Raw genomic sequence first — 27,543 nt, 5'->3', positions numbered from 1 at the left:
CATCCAGTGAAATAAAAATGAAAAAAAAAATCAAAATGACCTCTAAATTCTAGAAATATGAGATAGCTTTAATATATAATATATAAGGTAATTCATGAAATGTGAACAAGATTTGCAGAAAGAAAGCATTAGGAGTCCTCAGATGATTTCTGTGAATTGTCTGCTGTGGTCTTCTTGAGCGGAATAATGCAAATACTATTCTTGGCTTCTTTAATCCTCCACCAACGACCCAACCTGAAATACAACCCAGAAAAAATAAAGCATCCGCTTATGAAACATTCTGTTGGTCGGCTTGAATAGGAAACCTACAAAAGGACTGAAGGAAACATTTTATCATTCATATATGCTAGCAATTATTCTGTAAAATAGGGGAAAAAAACCAAAATTATAATAGGCCAAACAATAAAATACTGACAAGGGTGGAATTAAAATACAAGGACAGTTTTCTCTTCCGTGTGGTTTTACAGCAGGGTTTTATGTCTCAATAGCCAAATCTGGAAAAGGCAGTCAATTTCACACCTCTTACTGTTCTCTATTCTGAAGAAAAGCTCATTATTTTGTTTTGATCTTTGCAATAAGAACATCCCAGGGTTACCTACAATTTGGTATTCATGCATGGGAGAACTACTTTATGATTAGCTAAGTCAGGGTACTAAAGCAAAAGAAGTGACCTCTCTGTCCTGCCCAAATTTCTCCGTTTGTAGCAAATGTTTTGCTACAAACATCAATCCCTATTTGGGAGTGCCTCAGCATTTGCTACATAATCACTTGCCAGTGACACTTCCAGGAATAATTTCTACTAAAAGAATTTCTAGGCAAGCCCAAATCTCAATCTATGTTCTCAAAAAAACCTTGCGGGAAAAGACTAGGACACTTTTTAACAGAGTATAGTTGACCTTCAATCTGGAAGAGAACATGGGTAAAGGCCGTTTGCCAATGTGAATGGAATCCATGTGCACATACCTGTGTTCCTGTCCGACTCCAGCAACTAGGAAGTTTCCAGAATTTGCAAATTTCAAGCTATTAACAAAACCAACCTGAAAAAAACCAAACCGAGATATATTTTTTCTAAAAAAAAAAAAAAAAAAGGTAATTGTTTTTTCCCCTGCTGTGCTGCTTGGGAAGTTTTGAAGTCCTAATATATGTATAGGGGTCCACACTGGAGGAAGCCTGGTTTCTGCCATTTCTGTCACATTCAATGTTAACCTTTAAGTCTTTGACCTCTACTTGGATAGCAACAAAAACAGATTTTTGCTTTGCAACCAGAAGGAGTCAGCTGACTACATGGATCCCAGTTATGAGTTGCTGGAAATTTGAAAAAAGGGGTCCACATGAAGGTTAAAGATGAGCAAACTTTTCATCTGAGTTACAGTAACGAAGGCCTCCTGCTCCATCCCATTCGCTAGTTGCTGGGAAGCTCCTTTTCCAGCTCAAGAACACACTCTGAAGCAACCTTCCACTTATGGGCAACAGCCACTAAAGGGTTGCAGGCAATGGTGCGATCCTACCGGTTTAACCATCGGTTCGGTGATCACACGTGTGTGCAGTTTGGAGAAAATTTATCTTTCGCATTACTGCTGTGGAGGAAAACAACTGAGGCATGGCAACCCGCTCTGTCGTGTGACTCAGCCGAGAAGACATAGGTAAGTAAAGCATGCAACTGGGCAGGCAAGCCCACTTGTTCGTCGAAGTGAACCGGTTCGCTCCCAGCTGATTGTCGGAGCTACTGGTTCGCCCGAACCGGTAGAATCTCACTCCTGCCTTGAAGTGATCTACAGACACCTGTTTTCTGTATCAGGCTAAATGCTCCTGACTGCCCAAAAGGAAGCCTTGAAGTCTAGCTATTGGGTTATGCTGCAATATGAAATAGCTTCCATAAGTTATTGAGGAAGAACTCATTTATACACCCAACTAATCATTAAAGTGTATTCCTGTAATGTTCAAAACATTTCATCTACACTGTGTAACCTTGGATTCCTTAGGAAGATCCCTGGAACAGTCAAACCTGTGATAGAAGGGGAACAAGCTGAGAGAAAAGTGTAACTAAAACTAACAACTCCTGCATAAAGTTCCCAGGTTCACTCCATCTGCAACAACTCCACAGTGTTATTTCCTCTTGCTCTACTTGTTTCTTAAACTAGTTTAATATGAATCTCAAGCGAAAAAAGTTTACGTTGGAAGTTAAACCCACGACTCAAAGCAGTTTCCTCACCAAGGGAATCTGAAAGAGGAGCTCCAACTTCCGAAATCCTTCTCCGCATTTCCACAATTTCACACCGGCACTGTGGGAGCCTGTCAAAAGCAGAGCATATAATGTTTTTAAAATGTCCACATTCAATTTAAAAAGTCTAGTTTAGTGACATTTTCCTATTTTTTCAAGTGATGTTCTTGAAGAACCTAGAAATTAATGGATAAACCTCAATCTAACATTTATCCTTCTTAATTTAATACATTATTGTAACTGTTGCTGTTATTTTCTTACCCCAATGAACATAAAATAAACATGAGGAACTTTAGGAAAAGGAAGACAAATATATCTTTGTCACCTGTAGCTACGAGGTCACTGTTCAGCAAACCAGCAACTGAAGAGATCCAAAATGGTTGTTCCAGGCCCTTCGTGCCATGAAAACCATGGGCACGCTTCACTACTGTTAGTGGCTTCTTTTTGGAGAGACCCCAGAGGGCAACTGACCTTGGAAACAAAATCACAATCATTACATATCACATGGAAATCACTTGATTTTTCTTTTACTGAGTTACAGTTTCAAAGTATACTCACCCATCATCTGCACCAGACACCATATGTTCTTCATTGATGAGTTGGATGCAATCAATTGAACCCCTAATGGCAAAAAGAAAACCATACTTACACCTAATAAATCAGCAATGCAAATACTCCAGGCTCCTAGTAATCAATCTACGCCGTATGCTTCAGAGCATATTTTTTATAATGAAAGACACTCAACTTTTTAACTACATATTGTACAAAAGGTGAAAACTGCAAGATCTCTCAAGCATTCCCTAGATAGAAAGAACAACATCCCTTCAGTCAAGAAAAATAATCTTCAACTAGGAAATCTGTAGCATTCTGTAAATTGTTCTGTAACCTCTAGAGTCCTCCACGACTATATTGCAAAACACTGTGCTCCTAGTTTTTACCAAAAACTAACCAATAAACAAGCCCCAAATATTGGACATGACTGTGCATACTTTAAAATGATTCAGAAGAGGTTCTTTAGCACATATGGGAGCCAAAAAAAAGCTTCCACACAAGCTGAAAAAATGCTTCAGCTGCTTTAGAGAGTTGCACTGCTAATTTTTATTTTAAAAACATACCCAGCGCTGGAAGTTTTAGAAAGTGAATTTCTCACTTGCAAAAAGTGAGCCTGTCCCCATTTCATGAGATACTTTTTTTTTTTTTTTGTGCTGCAAAATATAAAGATTATCTTTTGCCAGAGTGGGCATTTCATGTACTACAAGTGATTCACATTCACGTAACAGGTCAAAAATCACATGGAATGGAGAAACGGTGAGTATGTTTGTTGGGAAAGGTTCAATTCAAAAACAGTGCTTTCCTGACCATGCCATTTCCTCTTCTAGTTCTAGTACTTTGCTTCATCTCACTTCACATCACATCTCACCTCATTCTTACAATCCCTTCAACCTTCTCAAATAGCTTGGATGAAGACATAAAATGACTGCAACATGAAGTTATAGATTCACCCAGTTCCAAGAGAGGATTAAAAATAAGTTCTTTAAAAGATCTAAAAATTATTTGATCAAATTATTTTTAAAAGATCTAAAGATAAGTTGATCAAATAAGTTAGAACCCCAGCTGACCACAACCTAATTTAAAAAAAAAAAATTCATCAATGCATTTAGTTTTGATAACAGGGATGCAACAAAGCACAGTGTGGTAGCTTATTCTTAATATGCTGCATATAAAAAGAGCCAAGGTGGCGCAGTGGTTAAAAGCAGCACTGCAGGCTACTGCTAGATCAGCAGGTCAGCGGTTCAAATCTCACCGGCTCAGGGTTGACTCAGCCTTCCATCCTTCCGAGGTGGGTAAAATGAGGACCCAGATTGTTGGGGGCAATATGCTGACTCTCTGTAAACCGCTTAGAGAGGCCTGAAAGGCCTATGAAGCGGTATATAAGTCTACTGCTATAGATTTCTCTTTCTGAAATAATATACTTTGTAAAAGAAGCTTGAATAGGCAATGATTCTCACACTTACTGGTGTCCGTAAAACACAAGTTGGGACTCCTCAGCAATTTTCCAGATTCTGACAGTGCCATCTCTCCCTCCTGATGTGACACAGCACTCCCGGCTCAGACTATCCAGGCCTGTGATCACATCTTGATGACCAAACCTTGGGAGAAAAGAGGATGAGATTCAATTAGGGCTTGTCTATGTTTGAGAATCCAGTATTTCAGTTGGGTATATTGCAAGCTATGTAGGCGCTGACATATTCAGCAAATTCTGGCTGTCTGAATGGCCATGTGAATAAAGGAGGAATGGAGTTCATTTCTGTTTAAAGCATTGTAACAATAACATACAAGCTCCCACATTTATCATTGCGTCATAGTAATGAGGACCTGTCACGATGAACTTGGGCATCTTTCTCCAAGGTGATCACCTCAAGTTCCATTGGGACAGCAACTCCTTGAATTCCCAGCCAAAAATCCCCATATTGTTTAGAGCAGTGCTTCTCAGAAAAATTGTATAGACTTCAAATTCCAGCATGCTGACTACCAGAATTCTGGGATTTGAAATCCATATATCTTAAAGTAGCTAAGATTGAGAAAAGATGGGCTAGAGATTCTGAAATTTGAAAGGCCTGTTTGGGAAACTCTAGTTTGGAGCAATGCTACTACCATGTTCGGGTACAAGTTGATAAAGAATTCCTTTGTAAAAACTAATCACCATATCAATGATACATTAATTCTGCCTCCTATTGTCTCTGATCTTCACAGAACATAGTTTTCATAGATTAGAAACTTGCTATGTGCATATCACTAATCCAATTATGGCCTGTCTATGTTTGAGAATCCAGTATTTCAGTTGGGTATATTGCAAGCTATGTAGGCGCTGACATATTCAGCATGTATATCAAAAAACTGTTCCTTACAAGGTTTCAACATATGCATTCTCTGCCACGTTCCATACTTTGACTGAGCGGTCATGGGAAGCGCTGTACAAATGGTGAGTCCCTTTGCGGAAAGATAGGCCCTGAAAGGGAGAAAGCATGAAGAGGAAGAGATGGAATGAGATGGGCCCAAGGGCAGGCAGAATTAATCTTTCATTTCTTTACCATATCCAATCTAATTGTCCCAGAGGGAAATGTGGATTTCTCTGTTAGAGAGTGAAAAACACATATAAAGTACGGGTGAAATAAACCCCATCTACACTTGTTTAATAAAACAAGATTAAAAAATATTTTTGTTACACCGTACTCATTATACTTTAAGCAGAGATTTTAATGTTTGTATAGTGGGAGGGGAGATGGTAAAGAGGAGAGGGGATGCAAATTTTTGCATCGATACATTTAACATTGATTCCCCCCCACTTTTTAAAATTGTTTTGTTTTCCCGTGATACAATTTACAAAAGAACAAAAGTGTTTTAAAAAATAATACTAGTGTAGAAAAATTTATGCAGCAAAAAGGATTCAAATCATTTTGGCTGATGATTGATTGAGGAGTGCAAGTTGTTTCTACAAGTCATTCTTCCAGATTGTTGCACAAACATTTCAACTGTTAAATTCTTTTTGAAAGACATAGTAGCAGCATCCATTAAAACATTCCCCTATATCATAAATGCACTTTATCTATAAATACGGATACCTCTAGAGGTTGTGGTCACTTACCGATACAGTATCACGATGGCCTGTGAACTTATAGAGGTGTTTGCAGGTTGCAGCTTCCCAGATCATAATGAGTTTGTTCCTGTCACCTGTGGCCTAGAAGCAACACAAAAAGACCCTGCTCAGTTCTCTCCTCTTCTATCATATTACACACACATTCTGTGTAATGGTCTACAGTTATAGAAACTCAGGTGACTCAGTCTTCTGGACACACTTATTTTAATGCCCTAATGTTTTCCTCACAGCAGCATAACTTAAATTTAAACTTAACTGCCTTTTGGTTTTTTGAGAAAGGGAACAAAGGAATAGAATTGACTGGAGCAAAAAGGGAGGTTGCCTGTCTATGTGAATAGAGGTGCCTATTATATCCATTGATTAGATTCAGGGAAATTTCCTCAAGATACACAGCTCCCACAGCACTGAACAGGGTGGATATATAACTCATATCAACTGTTAGTTGATATAGGACAGGGGTATCAAACTCAAGGCCTGTGGGCTGCATTCGGCCCGCAGGATGCTTGAATCTGGACCATGGGGTCAGCCTGGGAATAGCAAAGGACCAGTTTGCCATGCCTCCGGTAGCCAAAATGTGGTGAGGCGGGGCTGCGTGAGCCCTCCACACCCCATTTTGACTGGCAAAGTGGTGCAGGAGGCATCCATCTCATCCCGTCGTCCCACCCCCACCCCCTGGGCCCGCCTGCAGAGAACTACACTGCTGATCTGGGCCTTGAAGAAATCCAGTTTGACAACCCTGATATAGGAGAACCTAGTGAACATATTTTAAAGAACTATGAAGAAGAATCTCTCTACTATACTAAAAGATCACCAACCACCACAAAAAGCATCATTTTTGCAACACAGAGGAGAAAACAAACTTCAGAAATCTCTGCCAATACTGCTACAACTGTATGGAGTTGCTTTCTTTTCCTCAGCGTAGCAGAAGAAAATATTCTTCTTACCAGGAATTTGCCATCTGACGAGATAGCCATGGAGATGATGTGTGCGGCATGTCCAACATGGCTGCTCTCTGCCCCCTTTTTTCCTCTATGTATCACATGGAGCTTCTTTCCACTCTCAACGTCCCCTGCAGCATAAAGATGCTCAAGTCAGGTTTCAAGCATTACAATTCTTTTTCTGATGCTTTAAAGTAAGCCAGAGCATTGAAAATTATTTTAGTAAAATCCACAATTTGAGAAAAAATTAATCTTCCATCATGCTTCAACTGCCTCAAAAACATGAATAAGTGGCTCAGGAATTGCACTTCATTCACTTCAACTGTAAATATACTAACGTACGGAAAAGGACTCAAATATGTTAAGTATGATGTTAGTAAGATCCTGCTCACTCTCCAGACCCATATTAATTTATTAATAATAATTTCTGCCAATTCCACCTTGCCTGTAACTTTTGCTGAATGCTGCTGTTCACCACACCAAAATCTACTAAAGAATTAAATTTTACAAAAGTGATCAAAGGCCAAGCTAATCATTTCATTGGAGACATTCCAATGTCTCATAAACAAGCTTGCTTGATGCAATGCTCTGCAATCTACATCCCGAGAGATAAGTCAATTTTCAGGAGTTTCCAGAAGAGCGGGACATTTAGGGGCAAACCTAATTTCCAAAGGGAAGCTGTTCAATAAAGTGCTTCTACTAAGAAGCAGCCTATCTGAGTCACACCTCTTTTCCCCTCTCTCCCCGCCCGTTATTACTCTCATTATTACTGGGAAAGTGACACATCTCTCTTGTAGTGGCATAAACCACTTTCTTTAATCAGATGTCTCACCCAGAAGAGGCAAGAGTCCCACACCTGGTGTATAGCCCTCATCTTTTCATACACTCTGTCTACTTATTCGAAATCTACAAGATGAAGACATTTTTTAAAAATGGGTCAAGAACTTTCCAAAATTACCTGTGAGCTACCCCAACTCTATAGTACAATTTGTAGCAGATCTCTTCAACCTTGGCCTCAAAGAACGATGCAAACTTATTTGCAGTAGGCCACTGATTACTCCCACCTTCCCCTATCTTGGCATGGAAGAACAATGCCAACTTATATGCAAACACAACAGAGACTGACAAATAAATCCTCTGCTGAAAGATAAGGGTTCTAAAATATTTTATTCTGTAGTGTTTATTTATGCAAGGTGTATAAATAAACACTTTACAGTGTACATTCTTTAAAGAAATAAACCACAAATTTATGTACTGTAGTTAAAATTGGAAGATTGATTACAAGAATAGGTCAAAAATATCAGAATAACTTGGTAATACATCAATGGAAAGGAGCATATTAAGAATAAAGCAGCAATACAATAAAAGTATGCTGATTACAATTTCTGGCCATCAGCATTTGGGAGTCTGATCTCCGTTATTCCAATACTGATCTATTCAATTCAGGCAATGTAAATTTGATCCTTTGAACCTGCTATAATTATAGAAAAAACTCAAAATGTTTATAGGGGTTATAAAAATATAAATTTATATAAGTTTAGAATCTTATAAGTTTATTATATAAGTTTTTTTCATGCCTCTTCTTTTTTTCGTAGTTTATTGTCCTTCGCAGAAAATAAGACTTACATTTGATGATCGAACAGTCTTTGGATGCAGAGAAAATGTATTTGTCATCTGGTGATATGACTAGGCAGGTGATGGGCAACTGGTGGCCTCGTAGTATCTTGATGTCAGGTATGTCTGGGGGCTGCAACTATTCAGAGAATACCAGTTACATCAGCATTCCAAACCACGAATACAAATGAAAAAAAATTGCAGCAAACCAACTTGTTCAGTGCTGAGATACCACTGAGGTTTATGACACAGTGCTAACTGGAATCTGATTCTCTAGTTTTCAACAACTGTGCCTCACCAAAGAAGTAGGATCTATTTACTTGGTCTGCCCCAGGTGGCTAACGGATTCTGCTAGCTTTCTGTGTTGCAGATACACAGTTCAACTGAGGCCTCAATCGCAAGCTGTCTTGAATTAGACAGTATTTGGCAGCCTCTCCCTGCCTGTGAATCCTTGGGAGCCCTCATTTTCAGAGGAACTCTGGAAGATAAAATAGTAGAAGGGATGCCTCGAGCGCTGCTGGAGGACAAAGAGAGAATTTAGCCAATGCGTGTAAAAGTCTCTAGGATCACTTATTTATTAGATCCATGAAAGTTTTCAGGGAAGAAAAATATATGATGGGTCAAGGCAGAATTCATTCTCGTTTCAGGATGGTGGCACCTCCTGCACTGAAGAAGGTAGTGGTTTGCCTCCTCCTCACACAAAAATTGCTGCCTACAATGCTATTGAATAATTTTTGTCTAAACTTTTATTTTTTTATTTGGATTGTGAGAAGAATATTGGACTATAGTTTCAGAGGAAATGGGTTATCTCAACTTTCTTCAGTCTGGTTTCAGAATTGGATACAGCAGTGAGATGGCATCGATCGCATTTGAGGATGAACACCGATGGGAATAGTGTTGGCGCATCTGATCTGCTACTTCTTTATCTCTCTGCGGCCTTTGCTACTATAAAGCATGATATGCTTCCAGACTAGCTCAGGGTAGGAGTGAGAATGGAAGCATAATACTGCAGTGGTTTTCACTCCTCTAGAGGAGACTCCAGTTGGTGTTAGTGAGGAAGAAAGGTTCAATCTTCTTTTGCAGTGTTCTCGGGACTTTCTCTCCATTCATATTTAATATATACAGTACATAAAGCTACTAGGAACGCGGTGGCTCATTGGCTAAGATGCTGAGCTTGTTGATCAGAAAGCTCGGTAGTTTGGTGGTTCGAATCCCTAGCGCCGTGTAACGGAGTGAGCTCCTGTTACTTGTCCCAGCTTCTGCCAACCTAACAGTTCGAAAGCATGTAAAAATGCAAACAGAAAAATAGGGACCACCTTTGGTAGGAAGGTAAAAGCTTTCCGTGCGACTTCGGCATTTAGTCATGCCAGCCACATGACCACGGAGATGTCTTCGAACAGCGCTGGCTCTTCAGCTTTGAAACGGAGATGAGCACCACCCTCTGGAGTCGGGAACAACTAGCACATATGTGCGAGGGAACCTTTACCTTTAAAGCTACTAGGTGAGCCTATACACCAGCACAAGGTTAGATATCAACTGTATGCCTCTGAAAATTACTCAGAAATTGCAATTGATCCAGAATGTGCTAGGGTGGGTACCACACTATTGTATGCCTCACTATTTTGGATACAACATGTCACTGTTCTGCAGTGGCTTGTAGGAAATTAGGGAGGCAATCCAAGATGTTGATTATCACCTTATCTGCCTTCATGGCAGAAAGCCAGATTATCTGTACAACCATCTCTCTTCTGTTATTTCACTCTGTTCCACCAGATCCAACAGGATAGGCAACTTTGTCCCTTGTATAATGTTATCTGTTGTGCTCCTCTACTATGGCCCCTGTTTTGTACAATGGCATAACCTTCAAGATCTAGATGGCTTTTACCTTGCCAGGCATCCAAGGCTTTGCAGGCACTGAAGATTTGCCATGGCATTTAAGACTCAGGGATTGTCCCAGGGAATTAGATGAGCTCATCTTTAAAAACATTACTACACAAGCATATGAATGGCCTCAGGCACAATGTGTTTTAGGGGCTTTTTTGCTTTTGTTTCTGGCTGTTAATTCAATGTTAACTGCCCAAAGTTGAGTGTAAGAATAAATATTTTAAATTAAATAATTCTGCCCCTAGGGAAATAACATATAAAAACTAGCAAAATCCTGCAATAATCTCAAATAATAAAAGGCTCCATAAGCTGATGTGTTGGCAGTCATACCATATGTAGTTCAAGAAAGAGTAACAGGTGCTTTGAAATTCTGCATAATTGTGGGAGGAAAAGTTTCTACTTACACTGTTGGCAATTTGTCTCTGCAATTTTCCTTTTTGTTCAAGCTATGGGGGGGCAAATAAAATAGAATTAGATTGACTCTTTCTTCTTACTTCACAAAATACATGAATTAATAAAAAGTTTTTGGCTCTCATTCTTATTCCCACATATAGCTAAATATTAAATTGGATTAATTTCCTCTTTTAAGATGACCTTAAATTCTTCTATATGGACTTGATCAGAATCTCCTTTCAGTTTTGACAAAAGGATCAGTGAGTAAATGACAAATTTCTGAGATCTCATGTTTAAGAACTTCACCTCATACTTCTACCAAACTGACTCTGAGAGTCTCAGACTTGTTATTACCTTATTGGTTTTGACTGAAAGGAAGGAAGGCAGGAACTAGTTTCCAAGGATTAAGTGGGAAAAGCCATAAAAAGTCACTTCTCCAAAATTACTCAGCTTTTTTCAACCTGTTTTTTTTCCAGAAAAAATCAGAACGAGTACAAATTGTGATTGTGGATATAAAAATAAATGACACTACGTTATCAGATTACAAATGCCAGAGAAGTCACTATATTTCTGAATTTTGAGAAAGGATGCTTAATTCACAAGAGGAAGGAAACTTTCTGCATATCGCTTCTTAGACTGTACAATTTCCCTGTCAAACCATTGACTTTATGTCTAAAAGCCCTCATACTCTTTTTGTCATTTAAAGATGGACCATAGCTATACAGGCATGCTCATGTTTTGCATATTATTAATCTCTTTCTCTATGTAGGAGAGGGACTGTGATTTATAAAAGCAACACCACACTCCACTAGAATTGAGCCTTGCAAGGCCTGAAGCATGGGAAGCAATGAATTCCACTGTTCTCCAGTGAGAAGATACCAAGATGAGGAAGGTGGAGCTGTTTAAGCTTTCTAATGCCCAATTCAGGATAGCTAGAGGCACCAATTTATTTCCAGTCTATTATCTCATGTCATACTCACCACATCTTCCTTTAATCGGCCAGCAACCAGGTCTTTCTCAAAAGCCTCTTGTTCAGCCTTTTCTTCTTCTGCCAGAGGCAAAAATCATAGACATAGCAATGTTTACTTAATCAAAGAATCCAATCTGCAATCAATTTCAAATCCTGAAGATCCTTCAATAATGCCCACAAATGCCCAGAACCAATCAGTTACCAGTAGGATGAGGCTTTTTCACCCGAACGTATTTGGTATCTCAAATAAATTAAATTATTTTCTAAAGCAGTGGAGAAATTGATTTCAAAAACACATATTAAATTTCCCAGTTCATAAATTTTGGGAAACTATTGTGATTTCTATGGCTTAAAAAGATTTTAAAATATATTTTTAAAAAATCTTCACACTTCTCAAGATGAATTCCCAGCCATATTTTTGGGGACTGTTCAAACAATTGTAAAGTTAAATAAGCAAATAAAAGTCACAATAGGCTAATAATGTATATAATTAATGTACTGTTGATTATATATAGGGAAACCACAAACTTCAATTTAATCTTGGCAAAACTGAGTGGCTTCAGGTCTTGAGACCAACAGGATTTGGCAATTAACCATCTTTAGTTCTGGATGTGTGCCCCAGATAAACCCAATGTACCATCTGGAAGTCCTTTTGGACTCACTATTCCTGCCAACTTAATGTTGTCTACAAATCTGACGAGTTCCCCTTCTATTCCTTTATCTAAATCATTTACCTATAATAGAGCCTATTAAGCGTGTGCCCTTGAACAGCATCTAGAAGCTTCATCTGGTATGAAATGCAGAACATCGGCAGCTATGCACACATCTACAGCAGTGCAAGTTACAATTCTGCTCTATAAACTAGCTACCAGTTTGTGTCAAAGTGCAACCCTATATGGCATGGGGCTGGGATAGTTGAGGGACCACCTCAAACCCAAGCACACCTATCCATCCCACCAGAAAGGGCATATGGTGGGTGCAAAGTTATTTGATGGGATCCAGGAGGAGAGCCTTTTCTTCTGAGGTGCCCACCCTTTTGAACATCCTCTCCTAAGAGGGTAAGATTAGCTGTGATCCACCTGGCCTTCTGAAGATATGGCTTTGCCACCTGATCTGAGGATGTTGGTGGAGAACTTGCTAATAAGTTGCACATTTAGGAAAATGAATGATGCGCTCCTGCTGATTATGTTTTTAATAGTTTTATTGTTTTTAATGTTTTTATTTTTGTGGTCATTTTTATTTTTTCATTTTATAAACTGCCCAAAGTCACAATAGTGAGATAGGAGACTAGATAGATTTAACAGATTTTAACAGGTAGATAGATAGACAGAAAGACTGGTTTCATTTCATATATTAAAACTTTAATCTGATTGTTTAACAGTCCCAGTAAATTAAATCTAGCTTCTCCTCACCTTGTTGGCGAAGCTGCTCCAAATATAATTTTGCTAATCTCAGTTTCTTCTCTTGTGGGGTCTCATCAATTTCTTCTTCTGCTTCATTTTTATTTTCTGAGCTACATATGAAAAAGAAACAATTTGCACAGAAATACTTTGTATCATGCAACAATTATCCATCAACAAGAGAAAATTACTGTCCAAATTACTGTTAAAGGAAATACTTTGGTCCTTTATTCCAATTTTATGGAAATTTGCGATACCTTATTCAATGTTACATCTTATGTACTTCCTAAATTACAGACCTTTGGGGCCATTAAGTGATGCCACAAATAACTATATTTCAGGAATCCCACCACTTGTTATATTATCATGAGGTCTCATAGCACAATTCTCTCATCATCAGCTTCATGCAACCATCTCCACAGGAAATTCTTATGCAAGTTCCTAAATTTAATGACATGAGCTTCCTAATTAGAGAAGAAAAATACCAAGACACTTTGGCATATCCTTACACATCTGGTTCAGAATCACTAGAGATCTCTTCATTCAACTTGGAGCCATGTTTCTGCCATTTTTTTTCTTCACTAACAGGGACCTAGGAAGTAAAAAAAAAACTTATTTTAGTTCAAAACTGATTAAATAAATGCCTTCACTCAGTTATTGAAAAGCTGGAGAAGCAGGAATAAGCAGGCTCAAATATGTCCATTTCGATTAATACAATTCTTATCATTAGCAGAGCACAGACAACAGAAGTTGATGCATTTGCTAATCATTCTACATATATTTTATGCATGGTTTATTTTCACCACATCAACATTAAGAAAATTAAGATCATGGCATCCGGCCCTCTTCCTATTCCTGGCAAATAGATGGAGAAGAAATGGAGGTAGTGACAGATTTAATTTTCCTGGGCTCCAAGATCACTGCAGATGGGGACTACAGCCAAAAAATTAAAAGACGCTTGTTCCTGGGGAGGCTATGGCAAATCTAGACAGCGTACTAAAAAGCAGAGGCATCACCCTGCCAACAAAAGTGTGTATAATCAAGACTATGGTTTTCCAAGTTGCAATGTATGGCTGTGAAAGTTAGACCATAAGGAAGGCTGAGCGCCAAAGAATTGAGGCCTTTGAACTATGGTGCTGGAGAAGACTCCTGCGAGTCCTTTGGACCGCAAGGCAATCAAACCGGTCAGTCTTAGAGGAGATCAACCCTGACTGCTCTTTAGAAGGCCAGATCCTGAAGATGAAACTCAAATACTTTGGCCACCTAATGAGAAGGAAGGACTCACTGGAGAAGAGCCTAATGCTGGGAAAGATTGAGGGCAAAAGAAGAAGGGGATGACAGAGAATGAGGTGGATGGATGGAGTCACTGAAGCAGTAGGCATGTGAGCTTAAATGGACTCCGGAGGATGGTAGAGGTCAGGAAGGCCTGGAGGAATGTTGCCCATGGGGTCGCGATGGTCCGACACAACTTCACAACCAACAAAACTTTCACCACTCATGGCCTATAGTAACCACCTCAACTTCAAATTTGTCCAAATTATCCTACTATTTTTATTCTAACCTTTTTTCAAAAAAATCAACAAGCATGCACTACACTTTCTGACATCCATTCTTAGTAACAGTGTTAGTAGTTTCTTTTCCGGAAGTTCTCTTACAACTCTTGTTGCTTTCACAGCTTTCCTTTTCTTCGCTCCCCTTCATTCGTAGCCTAGCTGCCTTCCCTCCCATTTTCACCTGCACTGACCTTTCGCTTCTTGCGCCCAGCCGCCGTGGCCGAAGCAGACGCGCCTCGCTGTCTTAGTTGTCTTTTTTTCGGACCTGAGGCCGCCATGCCGCTTCGGAGTCTCCGGCGAATGCTTCCTACACGTGGCTCCCGGAGCCAACCTCCGGCGCTTTCCCATTGGTCAAAACCGTTTCCGGCCTTCCCCATTGGCTGCCATTCTTCCGAAAAGGACTTCCGTCTCTTCCCTCTCGTTGGTTCAAAGGAGTGGAGCTTGTTCAGCCCCGTTACTACTTCCCAGGCGGCGGCGGGAGGACGATGCTCGGGAGCGCTTGGAGCGCGCTAGGTGGGAAGATGCTGAAGTGGATGCCGAATAGGGAGAGGCAGCCCTTCTCCAGGGGTTGGAGCCGTCCCTACGCAGTCGATCGCGGATTACGCTGCACAGGGACAGAAGCGAGGACTGCTGAACGCAGAAACTCAGAAGCGATGCAGGAGGGTTGTGGCTATTTCTTTATTAACTTGCCCACAAAATTACACAGGATAAACAGGGTAGAGCGGAGTAGAGTAGAATAGAAAATAGAATACAGAGTAGAATACAAAAGAGAATAGGAAATGGAATATAATAAATAGAATAGAGAATAGAATAGTATTGAGTAAATAAAATAGGAGAATAGAATATAGAATCGAATCGAAGAATAGAAAAGAATAAAGAGAAAATAGAAAAGAAAATAGAAGAGAAGAGAAAATAAAATAGAACAGAACAGAGTTTGAAGGGTTCTTGCAGGTCATCTAGTCCAACCCTCTCAAGCAGGAGACCCTCTACACCATTTCTGACAGATGGCTGTCCAGTTTCTTCTTGAAAGCTTCCAGTAACGAAGTACCCACAACTTCGGAAGGCAAGCTGTTCCATTGGTTTGATTGTTCTCGCTGTCAGAACATTTCTCCTTTAGAAAAACGTTCTTGGGCATCGGGTATTTCCCGTTCGCACTAACTCGACCTATTTAAAAGTTCCCGCTTCGCTTTCTGGACGTGTAATAATAAACGTGAATAAACCCCAGATTTGATAAAGATCGCGACCGGCAGCATCATTCCTCTGCGTTAAACCAAATCGAGGCAGTGGAAGCAGGGAGAAGGGAGCCGTCTCCTTATCATCGCGGACCTGTCTCCGCAGCTGGTCGCCCCTTCCAATCGGGCCATTGGCGACCGGATCCCTCCCGCGTTTCGACCGGAGCTAGTTCAGCTTCCTCCGCGGCCAGCGGAGATGAAAGAGGGGTGCAGGCTGTCGGTCCTTTCCTTACCGCTGGGCCGGCTTGGCATTCTCCCCAGAGAGGCGTGTTGCTATTGCTGCGCCGTAAAAAGCTGAACTCACCCGGCAGGAGGGGCGGGAAGGGAAGCAGCGACACTCCCTGACGACCTCTGGCTTGTCCAGGCTTGTTTTGCTTGCCTATCCGGTGCCGGCGTTTGGCTCCTCCGGTGGGACCTCCGGGCAACGAGGAGACTCCCCACGCCCTTCCCTCCCGGTGAGTTTGCACTCCAAGCAAGGAGAAGGTGGGCTTTAAAAATAGACAGCACTTTAACTTTGTTTTGATGGATTGTTTCCAAAGGTGGGAACCGTAAAAGATGAACAACAGCTGCCTTGATTTGTTGTCCTGGGATTAATTTCTCAATAAAGCGATGTTAGGGTCTCCCAAACAACGTCAAACGTGGCAGGAGTGTCCCATACAGAACTGGATTTGGTGTTGCTCCTGGTATTAGAGGATGGAGTAAGGAAGTATTCCTACTACTGAAGCTAACTCTGAAAGTCTTAGAGCCCCTGTAACAACTTTTAGACAAAAAACACACTTCAATCTGGTTTATAAACAATTGTTCACCTAGTTATCTGTGACAATCTTGATGCGTTCTTCAGCTGCAGGCTACTACAATTCCCATCCTTCTTGGCCACTCTCATGGTGGCAGAGAATCACAGGAACTAAAAGTTAATCCCCAGAGGATACCCTCAGTAGAAAAAGACTGAAACACCAAAATTATGTAGATTAAGAAATGGCTAACTTTTAATTTGTGCTCTCTGTCCTGCAGACTTTTAATGTACTTCATTGATATCAGTAGATACAAGGAAGTGGCTAGTAAAATAAGTGAGTGGTTATAACTTATCTGCCATTGATGACTGACCTGTCAGCGAGAATTTGCCATTGAGATTTCCCCATTGGAAGGTAATGAATAGAAGCCAACGTGCAGATCTTTTAAGTTGTATTTTTCTTTGGAAAACCGGCTGGTACATTATTATTACTATTTGTCATCCAGGTCATGGTTGTCCCAAAGGTGCTTTTTCAAGAGGCAACTGGACTTACTGGCTTTTCTTTGAAATATTTATCTTCTCATTCAAGAAACTTCTTTAGGTCTGACTGGATGGTGGGGAAGGGAAGGATTTATACTGCTTGCAGACAGCTGGTCATTTGCATTTTTTTAGCAAGTTGTGGAGGCCACCTGGAGGTTTATCTGTGTCATCAGGTCACCTGAGTATGCAAATGGGTGTGGAGCTTTCTTGGGATTATTGAAAGGACTGTGTTGTAGACTGGAGCTAGATGATGTATCTATCACCTCTGTTGAGACAGGGCTATTTAATTTTGATATAGATGATCTCTTTCACCCTTCTTTCAAACCAGCCGTCCTCTCTATCGACAATGTGGACAGAAACCACACAGTCCAATTGCCTCTTTAAAAAAGCACCTTTAAGATATTATTGCTATTATTTTCACAAGAGTCCTGGTTGCTTTCATGTATTCTCATCCATGGAATATATATTTTATATATTTTTATGAACAATTGTATGCATTTGTTCACATCTTGAGGCACAGACATGAATTATTTTGTGCCACTCTGTTGCTTGCACACTCTACAGAAAAGTATTGGACTATTCTTGCCACACCTTTCTTATCTGGTCATTTCATATCTTATAGCATCTTTATTTGAAAAAGTTTATATTTTGGTTTCCTTCTTGATGCCTGCGTGCCTTATCATCCTTTTCAAAATCTTCTATTATACATGTTCCTTTGGCCATTTTAGAGTCCTTCCTTCTGTTTCATCGTTTTCATCAGCCGCCTTTTACATTTGTACAGCTTTGAAAATGAATAGGCCACTCACCTATTTGAAGAATCCTTTTCCTATTCTACCAATAGAAAGTGATTGGCTTCTACATATAGATCACCTTTAACTATGGAAGCCACACTGGGTGATTTTAGGCCAGTCACCCTCTCAGAGCTCAGTCTATTTCATATGGATGTTGTAATAGGGAAAAATGGGAAGAAGCAATGCTATATATCCTCCCTTGAGATCTTCAATTAAAGGCAGGATATAGATCTAATTAATACATTCATCGGTTGCAAACTACTCAGTTATTGGTGAATGAGCAGTCTTAACATGGAAAACGTAAGAATAAGATAAATAATAAATGAATGATTTTATAATCACAAGAGTCTTACATCATTTAATACTGAAGTACATGGAAAAAGTAAATATATTAACTTATTTTGGGAGTTCATAATTAACCATGTCCATACATACTATAGGTAAGCATAGGCAGCTGTTATTTCTTTTAGAGACGTCTTGTCTGTCAATCATTTTAGCATGCTAAGCTTTTGCAGAAATGCAAGACATGGCAAAAGAGGAAAGATTTAAAATTAAAATAGCTTTCTAGCTAGAATTCTTTGTGAGGGGATTTTAAATACAAAATAATGCCTCTCTCATGACCTCATCCTGGCCATGATGGGAGGTTTTTCCAAGGCAGTTGTAGGAAATCTTGGTTTGGGTTTAATATTTCATATGCTCTGGATGTGTGTTTTGTTCTTTTGATGGAAAAAATTAAGGACTTCATTTATACAGTAATTTGTAATTTCATGTTTCTTGTGAGTATAGTTTTTATGCAATAGTTGTAATTATATGTGTCTTTAATGATGTTTTAGCCATTTCATAATAAGGGCAGACATATTACGCCACATTCAGTACAGAACTTCTAGGATAGTTTCTGGATCAGGTGAAATAAAGTTTTCCTTTCCCCAAATTTATCTCCCCTATATTGCATAAGCATTTAAGTTTGTGTTGTATGGCTAAAAAAAAACCCATCCCTCTTGTTGACAAAATTGACTGTCAGCCCTAATGCCTGCCTTGGAGTTTTGATTTCATTGGGGGGTGCTACTTGGACATTGACATTTGTATGTTTGTGTATTGTTAAGAAATTGCACTGAAGACTTGCATATAAATTACATTTGTAACTCAGCACTACAGTATATCTTTCATCTTTTGCCTACTAGTTTGAATATGCTTTTTAAGTAACTTTCTCCTTGCCAATTCCTAAGAATGAACAAGGCAATTCTAGTGGTATTATGATAGCCACTTAATTGAATAGCCTTAAATGCTTTGTTGAAAATGAGAGTAATTCAGAACTATGCTTGTTAACATTGGGAAGCAATGAGAAAAAAATATTGTTCTGTTTACGGGAGTCCCATGAATATCTGCTTAATGAGAATACTGAATTCCAAATACCTATAATAGAAAGATAGAAAGATTTGTCCAAGGAATACAATTGTAAAAAGGCTAATTGGAGGTGAAAATTTACAATTATATATAATCTGAGGACAAAATTGTGAATAAGCTTAGAAATGCTTTATGAATTATCTGTTCCTGCTTGCCTGCAGTGTGGTTTTGTGGCTTCAATCACAATTAGGCTTCAATTTTAAATGAAAACTAGCTCCTTTGGGGGATCTCTCAAACTACATGCGGTTGACTGAAACCAAACAGCCAAACAAAACAGTTAGAATTGGAAGGGGGAAGATTAGAATTATAACTTTCAAATATGATTTCCAAGGCAGAACCTTTCTCCTTTCCCCAATCCCTTTAATGATTATCTAGTGATTTAGTAAAGATACCTTGGAAAAACACAACCTACAAAGAAATATTTTTTTCTTAGAGGCACTTTGTGTGCTGATGTTCACAGGACTTATTTGGTTTTTCAGTACATCACATTTTACAGTTTTAGCTTACGCTCTGATCGACTCCTTTTTCTCACTAAGATTTACAAATACATGTACAAGGAAAAATGAAATTTGAATCAGAATTATGTGCAAACCAACACAGAAATCATATTAGAGCCATGGCAGTGGCTTCTACAGACTCCTGGGATTGTTTAGCACTAATCTCCGAAGTAATTTGAGCTGTTAAAACGGTGGGCCTGAAACATCAGTGATTCTTCCAAATTTTATTGAGATTTTGCCAAAGTAGTTGCCAAAGAAGAGCTCAGCATCATTTCCAGTATTTTTTAATCTATTAACCAACCAGCAGAATGATCACTTTTTTTTTCCACGTCTGTCTTTGTCTTGGAATTTTGTATTTATTTTGCTACTAACATAAGATTTTAATTGGCAGGGTTTTCCTTTTCCATTTAATTAAACAATTAAGTCCCTGTCTTTGTACAATTTATGTCTTTAGATACATAGAACTGAAAATGAGTGTGAAGTAGTGGTTAAAATGGTGGACTAGGAATGGACCTAAAGCTATCAACTGGCCTACACTGGCCCAACATAGTTGGAGCAGAATAGTAGATGATGGTGCGTAATCTTCAATGAAGAGGCCTTAATTCTGCAGTAATTAATATGAACTGATAATAATAAGGATGGTGCCAGGAATTGATTTGTGTGTTGGGGCAATGTCCACAGTACTTCAAGGAAGAAAATCTGAATATCAGTTTTATTTTTTTCAGGTAGCAATTAAGATTGGACAAAAACCATGCCTCCAAAGCGTAAAGCAGCTGCCCAAACTCGGGTTGCCATCAAGGGCAAGAAGGTTAAAAAGGAACCAGAGCTGAAACCTGAACCAGAGGAAGACAATTTCCTGTCCACTGTGGCAGCACTGAAAGCAGCTCCCAAGGAGAAGTCTAAGGCCAAAATTGATACTGCCTGTCAGCTGAGTTATGACAATGGTGCCCAGGTGAGAATGAAGAGTTTAGGCACGTGATGGCAAACCTTTGAGACGCGTGCCACAGGCGGCATGCAGAGCCCTCTCTGCAGACACGTGTGCCGTCGCCCCTGCTCAGCGCCACCGTGCATGCCTCCCGCCAGCCAGATGATTTTCAGGTTGCACATGGGGGGCGGGGAGAATGCGGGAGGGCAGTACACCTCTCCCCGCAGCCCATTTTTGGTCCCAGGAGGCTGTAGGGAGGCTGGGGGGTAGGGCGCGGGGCACGGGTGGGTTGCTGCTAGCATTACTGCCGGTTTGGCGTGCAAGATATTTTGCGTGCACTCCCTTTGCTCACGAGCATGCCAAACACGCACAACATTAGAAAAAGAAAAAAAGATTACATTTTTGCAATGAAGATTGTTCTGCGCATGTAGAACCAAAAATAAAGATGGAGCCGCCAACAATAGAACCGGTTCAGTGGCGCAGCAGGCCACGTTACTACCTCCTCGGCCAACCCGGGCCGAAGAAGTATGAACGCACCTCTCGCACGGTGGGCAGGGGGGAGTGTCACACAAACATTGCATTATGGGTCCATGCGTGTGCATGCGCTTTTGGCACTCGACAAAAAGGTTCACCATCACTGGTTTAGGGCAAATGATCACCTGTGTCTGGCTTTCTTTAGAACAGGGGCATCCCCTTCCAGATGTTTTGGATGATAGTGCCTGTAAGTGAGCTAAATTGGTTAGGAATGCTAGGAGATAAAGCTCCGATACATTTGGAGGGTGCTAGCAGAGGAAAAATAGGAATCTGTATGCTCCCCACTTCTTCAGGTTTCCTTTACATAAGTAGAATTTTGTTTTTTCTTTGCATGTCTATTCAAAACACATAGAGTCAGTCTGGGAGGAGAAGAAAATTACTTGGCCAGAAATCTGTCCCTCCCCCCCCCCCCCATGATGAAATCTCATTAGCTAATAGTTATTTCTTGGCAGAGGGTTGCATCGTATTTAAATCTAATCAAATCTTCAAGATGGCCTTTGGCCAGCGTACTGCATTGTACTTCATTCTTTAGAATGTTCTCTGCCAGACCAAGCCAAATGGAAATCTTGTTAGCTGAAGCTGCCTCTCTGGGAGTAGTGGGAGAGATGTCAATCAAATCCCAACCCGAATGCATGTCAGTTATAGGTCCTGGACTCCATTACTTGCTGAACAAATAAAATGCAGGACACAATACCACCTGGCTCAGGTCCCAATAACACATTATGAACTTTGCCTTGTTTTCATAGTGCTTTTGATGCTGTTTGCTCCTTTTCCATTATTAAAATGCAGGGGTAGTTTGAAATATAAGGAGGGCCCCGAGCCAAATAGATAAAGGCCACCAAATCAAAGCCCCAAACTACAATTTGGCAGAAGTGCAGAGATTTATGGGTGTTTTGAAAGCAGCATATTCATATTCCCTGCTTCCTCTTTTATCACTTTAGATTTATGAAGACTACGATTGTATGTTGAACCAAACCAACATTGGCCAGAACAACAACAAGTTCTATATCATCCAGCTGATAGAGCAAAATGGGAAATACAGTTGCTGGAACCGCTGGGGCCGTGTAGTAAGTCTCTTGATCACAATTTGTCTGTGTAAACAGAAGGATTGGTACCTTGTTTCTCAACACTTCAGGGGTCTAGTGGGGGACAGGGTAAGCAGCTTCTTCCTAAGATGGCTTTTGCATTATTAGCCTCATTATGCCTAGTGATTCCTAACCGCAGAACAAGGCATGCAATTACTGAAACCGCTATCATAACATATACCTTGGTTGAACAACTGTGTTTCCCAAATGACAATTTGCTTTGCTGAGTGTAGTGATTGCTGCTGTATGAATATCAAGAAAGGCATTTCCTTGTAATGCATAGTATCTTGACAGGGGGAGACATGCGATCTTGGTCTCCAAATGGACAGCTCTTAGCATTATAAGTCAAAAGTCATTACATTACAATTCCATCTTCCCTTCCTTAATGGGTTTTCTGTTACCAAGCAAACAGAAAAAGAAATGGCAAGAAAACATGACAAGTGGAAGATTGATGCTGCTTCCCCCCCCCCCGTAAAATCTGCTGAACAATTTAAAAATAACCCATCATCTGGAAGTGTTATGGTCAGATATTTCAGACAGTATTCATAACCATGGTTATTATTCATAGGATTTCATTTCAGAGAAGAAAAATCAAATGAAGTATTTGCTCTTTGTGTACTGTATATACTCGAGTATAAGCCTAGTTTTTCAGCCCACTTTTTGGGCTGAAAAAAGCCGCCTCGGCTTATACTCGAGTCAGTGAAAAATTTGCCCGAAATGGAGGAGAAAAAGGGGCTGGGCCATGCCGCTGGGTGACACTCGTGAATGGCCCAGTGCCCCTGTGAGTTTCCCCTCCCTCTGTGTCAGTTTGCCGCGCAGCGCGCACCGCACCATCCCCCCTCCTCACGTTCTAATGTAATGCAGGGTTGTCTTACGATTCCCCTTCCTCCCCCTCCTGCCGCTCTGCAACGATGTCCCACCTCCTCCTTGTTATGGCAAGCAGCCACATAGCGATGTCCCACCTCCTCTGGTACAGTGATCCAATGATAGGAATCACTGTGCCGTGTGTCATAGGAGGCGGGACATCGCTCCCGCGGCTGCACGGGACATCATCACAGCGGGACATCAGCATCATGAGGTGAGTGAAGTATTTCATTGAATACACCGCTAGTTTACTGTTTTTCTTTGAAATAAATATTCAAAAACATTATTGGTATCTATTTTTATTTTTGAAATTTACCGGTAGCTGCTGCATTTCCCACCCTAGGCTTATACTCGAGTCAATAACTTTTCCAGTTTTTTGTGGTAAAATTAGGTGCCTCGGCTTATATTCGGGTCGGCCTATACTCGAGTATATACGGTAGTTTTCCTGTGAAAATGCAAAACCAAACAAGTTGGTTGCCAATCAAAGCAGCGGTTATAAGCCTGCAGCAAAAAAGTCAGAGTTAAGAAAATAATAATTAGCTAATGCTTCCAATAGTGTACGCTTTACGGCCGCACATGTATACGCACATTATGTTGATTGCATCTTTTTTACAGTTAAACCATAGTTCAAAACTTAAGAAGGACGTTACTTATGAGACCAAATTAAACATAAAATATTTATATGTAAAAAGTGTTTGCTTCTCAAGCAATCATTTCCTAGATATGCAACAATTCTCCTGGAATTTGTAAGGTTTCACAAATTATTGGTCTAACCTAAAGCAAAGTTTATTATAACAGATTTTTAAAAAGCAGTAAACAATGAGCTGGATGAGAGCCAGTAAGTTAAAATTCAATCTTGATAAGATGGAGATGCATAGTATGTTGTGTTAAGCTATGGTTTGTTTCAGCTCTTTATTACATAAGTCATAGTGACCCAGTTCCTGAATAATACCAAGTTGGTTTATAACTTGTTTATGCATATTCATATTTCTGGCCTAGTGTGATGTATGAGCCATGCTGCTGTTTATGAGTGATTCATTGGTTTTAATAAATAAGTAGAATTTAACACTGTCCTTGAAGGAGATCCATTCTTTCCAGGATCAGAAATGTAGCGTGGGGATGCTCTGAAACTGATCATTCTCACAGTGGCTCAAATATATGCTATTCATGGGCAGAAATAGTAGACCTGCAGTTATTTGTGACTATTTGGAAAGTTCCTCCTTAGATTATTTTACTGGTATCGCTATTTGAAAATGCAAGAGACATTTTAATTTATTCAAAACAGGGTACCTTGATGGGCTTGGGCAACACACTGTATAGCAGTCCTTTGTCATCCATGCTGGTTAGCAGTTATGGTAATTTCTAGGTCCAGTTCAAATTGAACTACAAAATCTCTAACCCGTTTTCTAAAAGAGCATCTCTTTAATTGAGAATCCCCAATTCATTAGGATCCATAATTAGGTGTGTGAGTAGAATTAAGCCCACGAGGTATTCATAGAGATAGGTTCTTCAGGTCTAAAAAGACAAAATACAAGAAGCAAACACAAGGAGATAATCCAGGGCTCTTCCCAGACCTCTTCCCCTTAATATACAGACTTCATATCCTTGGGTTAGAAGAAAAAAGTACAATAATAAGTTCTGCTGCTCTAATGCTTGACCTTTATTCTTTAGTTACAAGACTTTGGATTAAGACTGCATTTTAATGTAGGGCAAGTTTAATCAATGGTTGGTAGATTTCCCCTCCTAAGTACCCACTGTATCCCTTGCCCTGCCAGCGTGAGAAACAACCAGCCACTGCTGTTCTTAATATATTATGGGATGGATTTGGGTAACTATGGGCAGGTACCTAGGAGTGAAGGTTTTAGCCGCCCTTCAAATTGACTGAGTGACAGGTCTTGGAAGTTATCTGTGCGATGTCCTGTCACTCAGGTTGTTTTTGAACATGGCTCTATCATTCTTGTGGAAAAGCCTTAAGCCCATGTTCAGAAGTAGCCCAAATGGAGAGGTGGGGCCTGACATCGCTACGACACATGCAATCTTGGGGCTCCAGGATTGCTGTCGATATCTCTGTTGCTGGACAATCCTTTTGGATCTAAACCATTCTGAAGGAACGGTGATAGAGAAGGGCATGTTCTACTGATCTCAGGGGCATCGCAAAGCCTCTGATCGATCCAGGAAAAAGCTCTTTTTGCCTGCTACAAGAGAAGCAGCCAAAATGGCTGTAGAAGGTTGGGACAGACCCCTGAAACGGAAGCAGAATAGGAGAGACAGTATGTCGAAATGGTAAGAAAAATCCTTATTATTAGAGAAGAGAAAACCCAAAAGACTTAGAGTTAAAATAAAATTGAAGACAGAAGGAAGCAAGGGGCGAATTATCCCTGGTTTAAAACTATCGTGTTATCCTTTTCACTTTAATTTTGTTTGTTTTCTATGGATGGACTTTTTACAAATGCCTGTTACTTTTAAACTGGACTGGTCTTTTTTCCCCCTTCTTCCTCTATACTTTTTCCATTTTTTGTATTTGTGGATTAAAAGTTTCTTTCCTCAAAAGGCTCAGCTGGATTATAATCTTTAAACATTTTTTTTTCTTCCCTTCCGGAGTTCGGAGCTTAGAAAGAGAGGCAAAAACAGAGGGAAAGGATGTAACACTGCCATCCAGAGGCTAGAGGTTTGGCAACATCTGATAATACAAAGCTATTGGCTTCATTTACTGAAAGGGTCAGTGGAAAACGTCTTGTTTATACAGGTGTTTCTTTGAAGGAAAGAGAAAGCTTTGACCTGAGTTTATTAGTTTTGTATGCCTCCCACTCATGAAGGACACCTGAAAAACATTATTGAATTTGTTTGAAACCTAGCAAAAGCCTTGGATGTTTTAGTGGTAGTGTTTATAACCTGGAAAAATGGCCCAATATGAAGAAGAAAAGGGAGTAACATTGCAAAGAATTATGCTAGAAATTCAAAAAGTCTTAATAATCACAGAGAGAATTGAAAAGAGACTTGAAATTATAGATCAAAATACAGAAAGTACAGAGGGAAGAGTTGAGAATTCTTATAAAACAACAATGAAATTTGAGGACAGAGTTCAAAAAAATCACAGAGACATATGAAAGTGATAAGAAAATTGTTGACACTGACAGCAAATCGAGAGTGGAGGGAAATTATAACTGCGAAATACAGAAAGGAGAGATCAATGAACTGGAACTCTATCTCATATGTCAAACTATAGATGAAGAAAGGGGAGAAAAATTGGCAGAAACAATGAGAATAATTTCAGCAGAAGCACCAGCGATAATAAAAGTCAAGCTGATGAAAGGAACAGATAGAGGGTTTCGAATCTTTATAAGATATGCAATGAATAACATGTTGTCAAGAGACGTCCACATAAGACTTATCCAGAAAACACTTAGAATACAGATTCTACAAATGGCAAGAGATATTGGACTGCACTATTTCTGGAAGGATACAGGATGATGAAATGAAATGTCACAATAAAATTTAGTTAAATGTAGTTAAATTTTGAGTACTACGTATAAGACAAATTAATAATAGCTATAGTCAAATAAATGATCAATAATGATAATAAAGCATTTATATATACTAGATTGATAATATGAAATTTTATGCAAACTGTGAGGATGATGGAGATGATGTTGAAAAACCTTTTTATAAAAGATAAATAATTCTATATAGAATAGAATATAAAGATGTAATTTCATTGGATGATTTCAGGATGATGTAATGAAATGCCATAATATAAATTTACTTCAAATTTAATATGTTTAATATAAAAAGGATGTAATAATAGCTATGCTTAATGGATGTTTAACAATTATAACAATTTGTATACATGTATATTAGATTGATGATACTAATGGAAAAAACGGAATTGAAAATTATTAGAGAATGTTATCAATGCTAAAATAATAGAATGACTTAGAATAGGATATAAAAATTTGTTTATTATTGAATATATTGAAGATGATATAATGAATTATTATAATATAAATGGATACAGATTTAGAATACCTTGTTTAAAATGGAGAAACAATAGTGATAATCAAACAAATGAAGTATAATAATAATGTATACAAAGATATTTGATTGACAATAAGTGATTTTTGATAAAGCTCAAGTGATGACTATGGAAAGGATGCAGAAAGACCTTGAAACCAATCGACACACTATATGCAGTTGAAGAGATTTTTATGTTATATGTTTTGCGTGTTTGTGTTTGTTTGAAAATTAAAAAAATATATTTAAAAAAAGTAGCCCAAATGAAAAATTCAATCAGGTAAGTGGAAGATGTTAGG

At 39.4% G+C, this 27,543-nt stretch overlaps 2 protein-coding genes across 5 annotated transcripts in view; one reads left to right on the top strand and one right to left on the bottom strand.

The window, feature by feature from the left end:
* Positions 1 to 47: 47 nt before the first annotated feature.
* RRP9 (ribosomal RNA processing 9, U3 small nucleolar RNA binding protein) lies at positions 48 to 15,120 on the bottom strand. Of its 2 annotated transcripts, XM_087709216.1 has the most exons (15): positions 14,823 to 15,116; positions 13,588 to 13,670; positions 13,091 to 13,191; positions 11,689 to 11,756; positions 10,720 to 10,761; positions 8,444 to 8,570; positions 6,824 to 6,948; positions 5,868 to 5,960; positions 5,131 to 5,231; positions 4,237 to 4,371; positions 2,780 to 2,842; positions 2,547 to 2,692; positions 2,213 to 2,292; positions 964 to 1,037; positions 48 to 234 (listed from the first exon to the last, which is right to left on the bottom strand). In XM_087709216.1, exons 1-15 carry the CDS (start codon positions 15,006 to 15,008, stop codon positions 129 to 131), a joined length of 1,530 nt encoding a protein of 509 aa, XP_087565342.1. In that variant the 5' UTR covers positions 15,009 to 15,116; the 3' UTR covers positions 48 to 128. The 2 variants fall into 2 exon arrangements, 1 of the variants encoding a protein (XP_087565342.1); XR_015695916.1 differs by lacking the exon at positions 48 to 234 and having other exon boundaries at positions 979 to 1,037; positions 2,547 to 2,687; positions 14,823 to 15,120.
* Positions 15,121 to 15,124: 4 nt separating this feature from the next.
* Positions 15,125 to 27,543, top strand: part of PARP3 (poly(ADP-ribose) polymerase family member 3) — a 30,959-nt gene continuing 18,540 nt past the window's right edge. Inside the window, exons 1-3 of one of the 3 annotated variants that reach the window (XM_087709215.1) lie at positions 15,125 to 15,144; positions 20,551 to 20,777; positions 22,226 to 22,351. In XM_087709215.1, the coding sequence (XP_087565341.1) occupies positions 20,577 to 20,777; positions 22,226 to 22,351 (327 nt within the window). In that variant the 5' untranslated portion in view covers positions 15,125 to 15,144; positions 20,551 to 20,576. The other 2 variants (XM_087709214.1, XM_087709213.1) reach the window with 2 other exon arrangements.

The sequence above is a fragment of the Thamnophis sirtalis genome, unplaced genomic scaffold, assembly GCF_051295495.1.
Source record: "Thamnophis sirtalis isolate CommonGarterSnake01/CBP01778 unplaced genomic scaffold, rThaSir2_p1.2 scaffold_3, whole genome shotgun sequence".
Taxonomy (NCBI): Eukaryota; Metazoa; Chordata; class Lepidosauria; order Squamata; family Natricidae; genus Thamnophis; species Thamnophis sirtalis.
Note: the sequence above shows the minus strand (reverse complement) of the source record. Positions and strands in the feature narration are given on the sequence as shown.

Bases quoted from the DNA above. Each gene is read 5' to 3' on its own strand.
- RRP9 (XM_087709216.1), bottom strand. From the start codon at position 15,008: ATGGGGAAGGCCGGAAACGGTTTTGACCAATGGGAAAGCGCCGGAGGT. The intron at 5,961-6,823 runs GTAAGAAGAATA...TGTTGCTTCTAG, and splicing joins CGTCAGATGGCAAATTCCTG to GCCACAGGTGACAGGAACAA. The intron at 2,843-4,236 runs GTAAGTGTGAGA...TTTTGCCATTAG, and splicing joins CTTGTGTTTTACGGACACCA to GGGTTCAATTGATTGCATCC.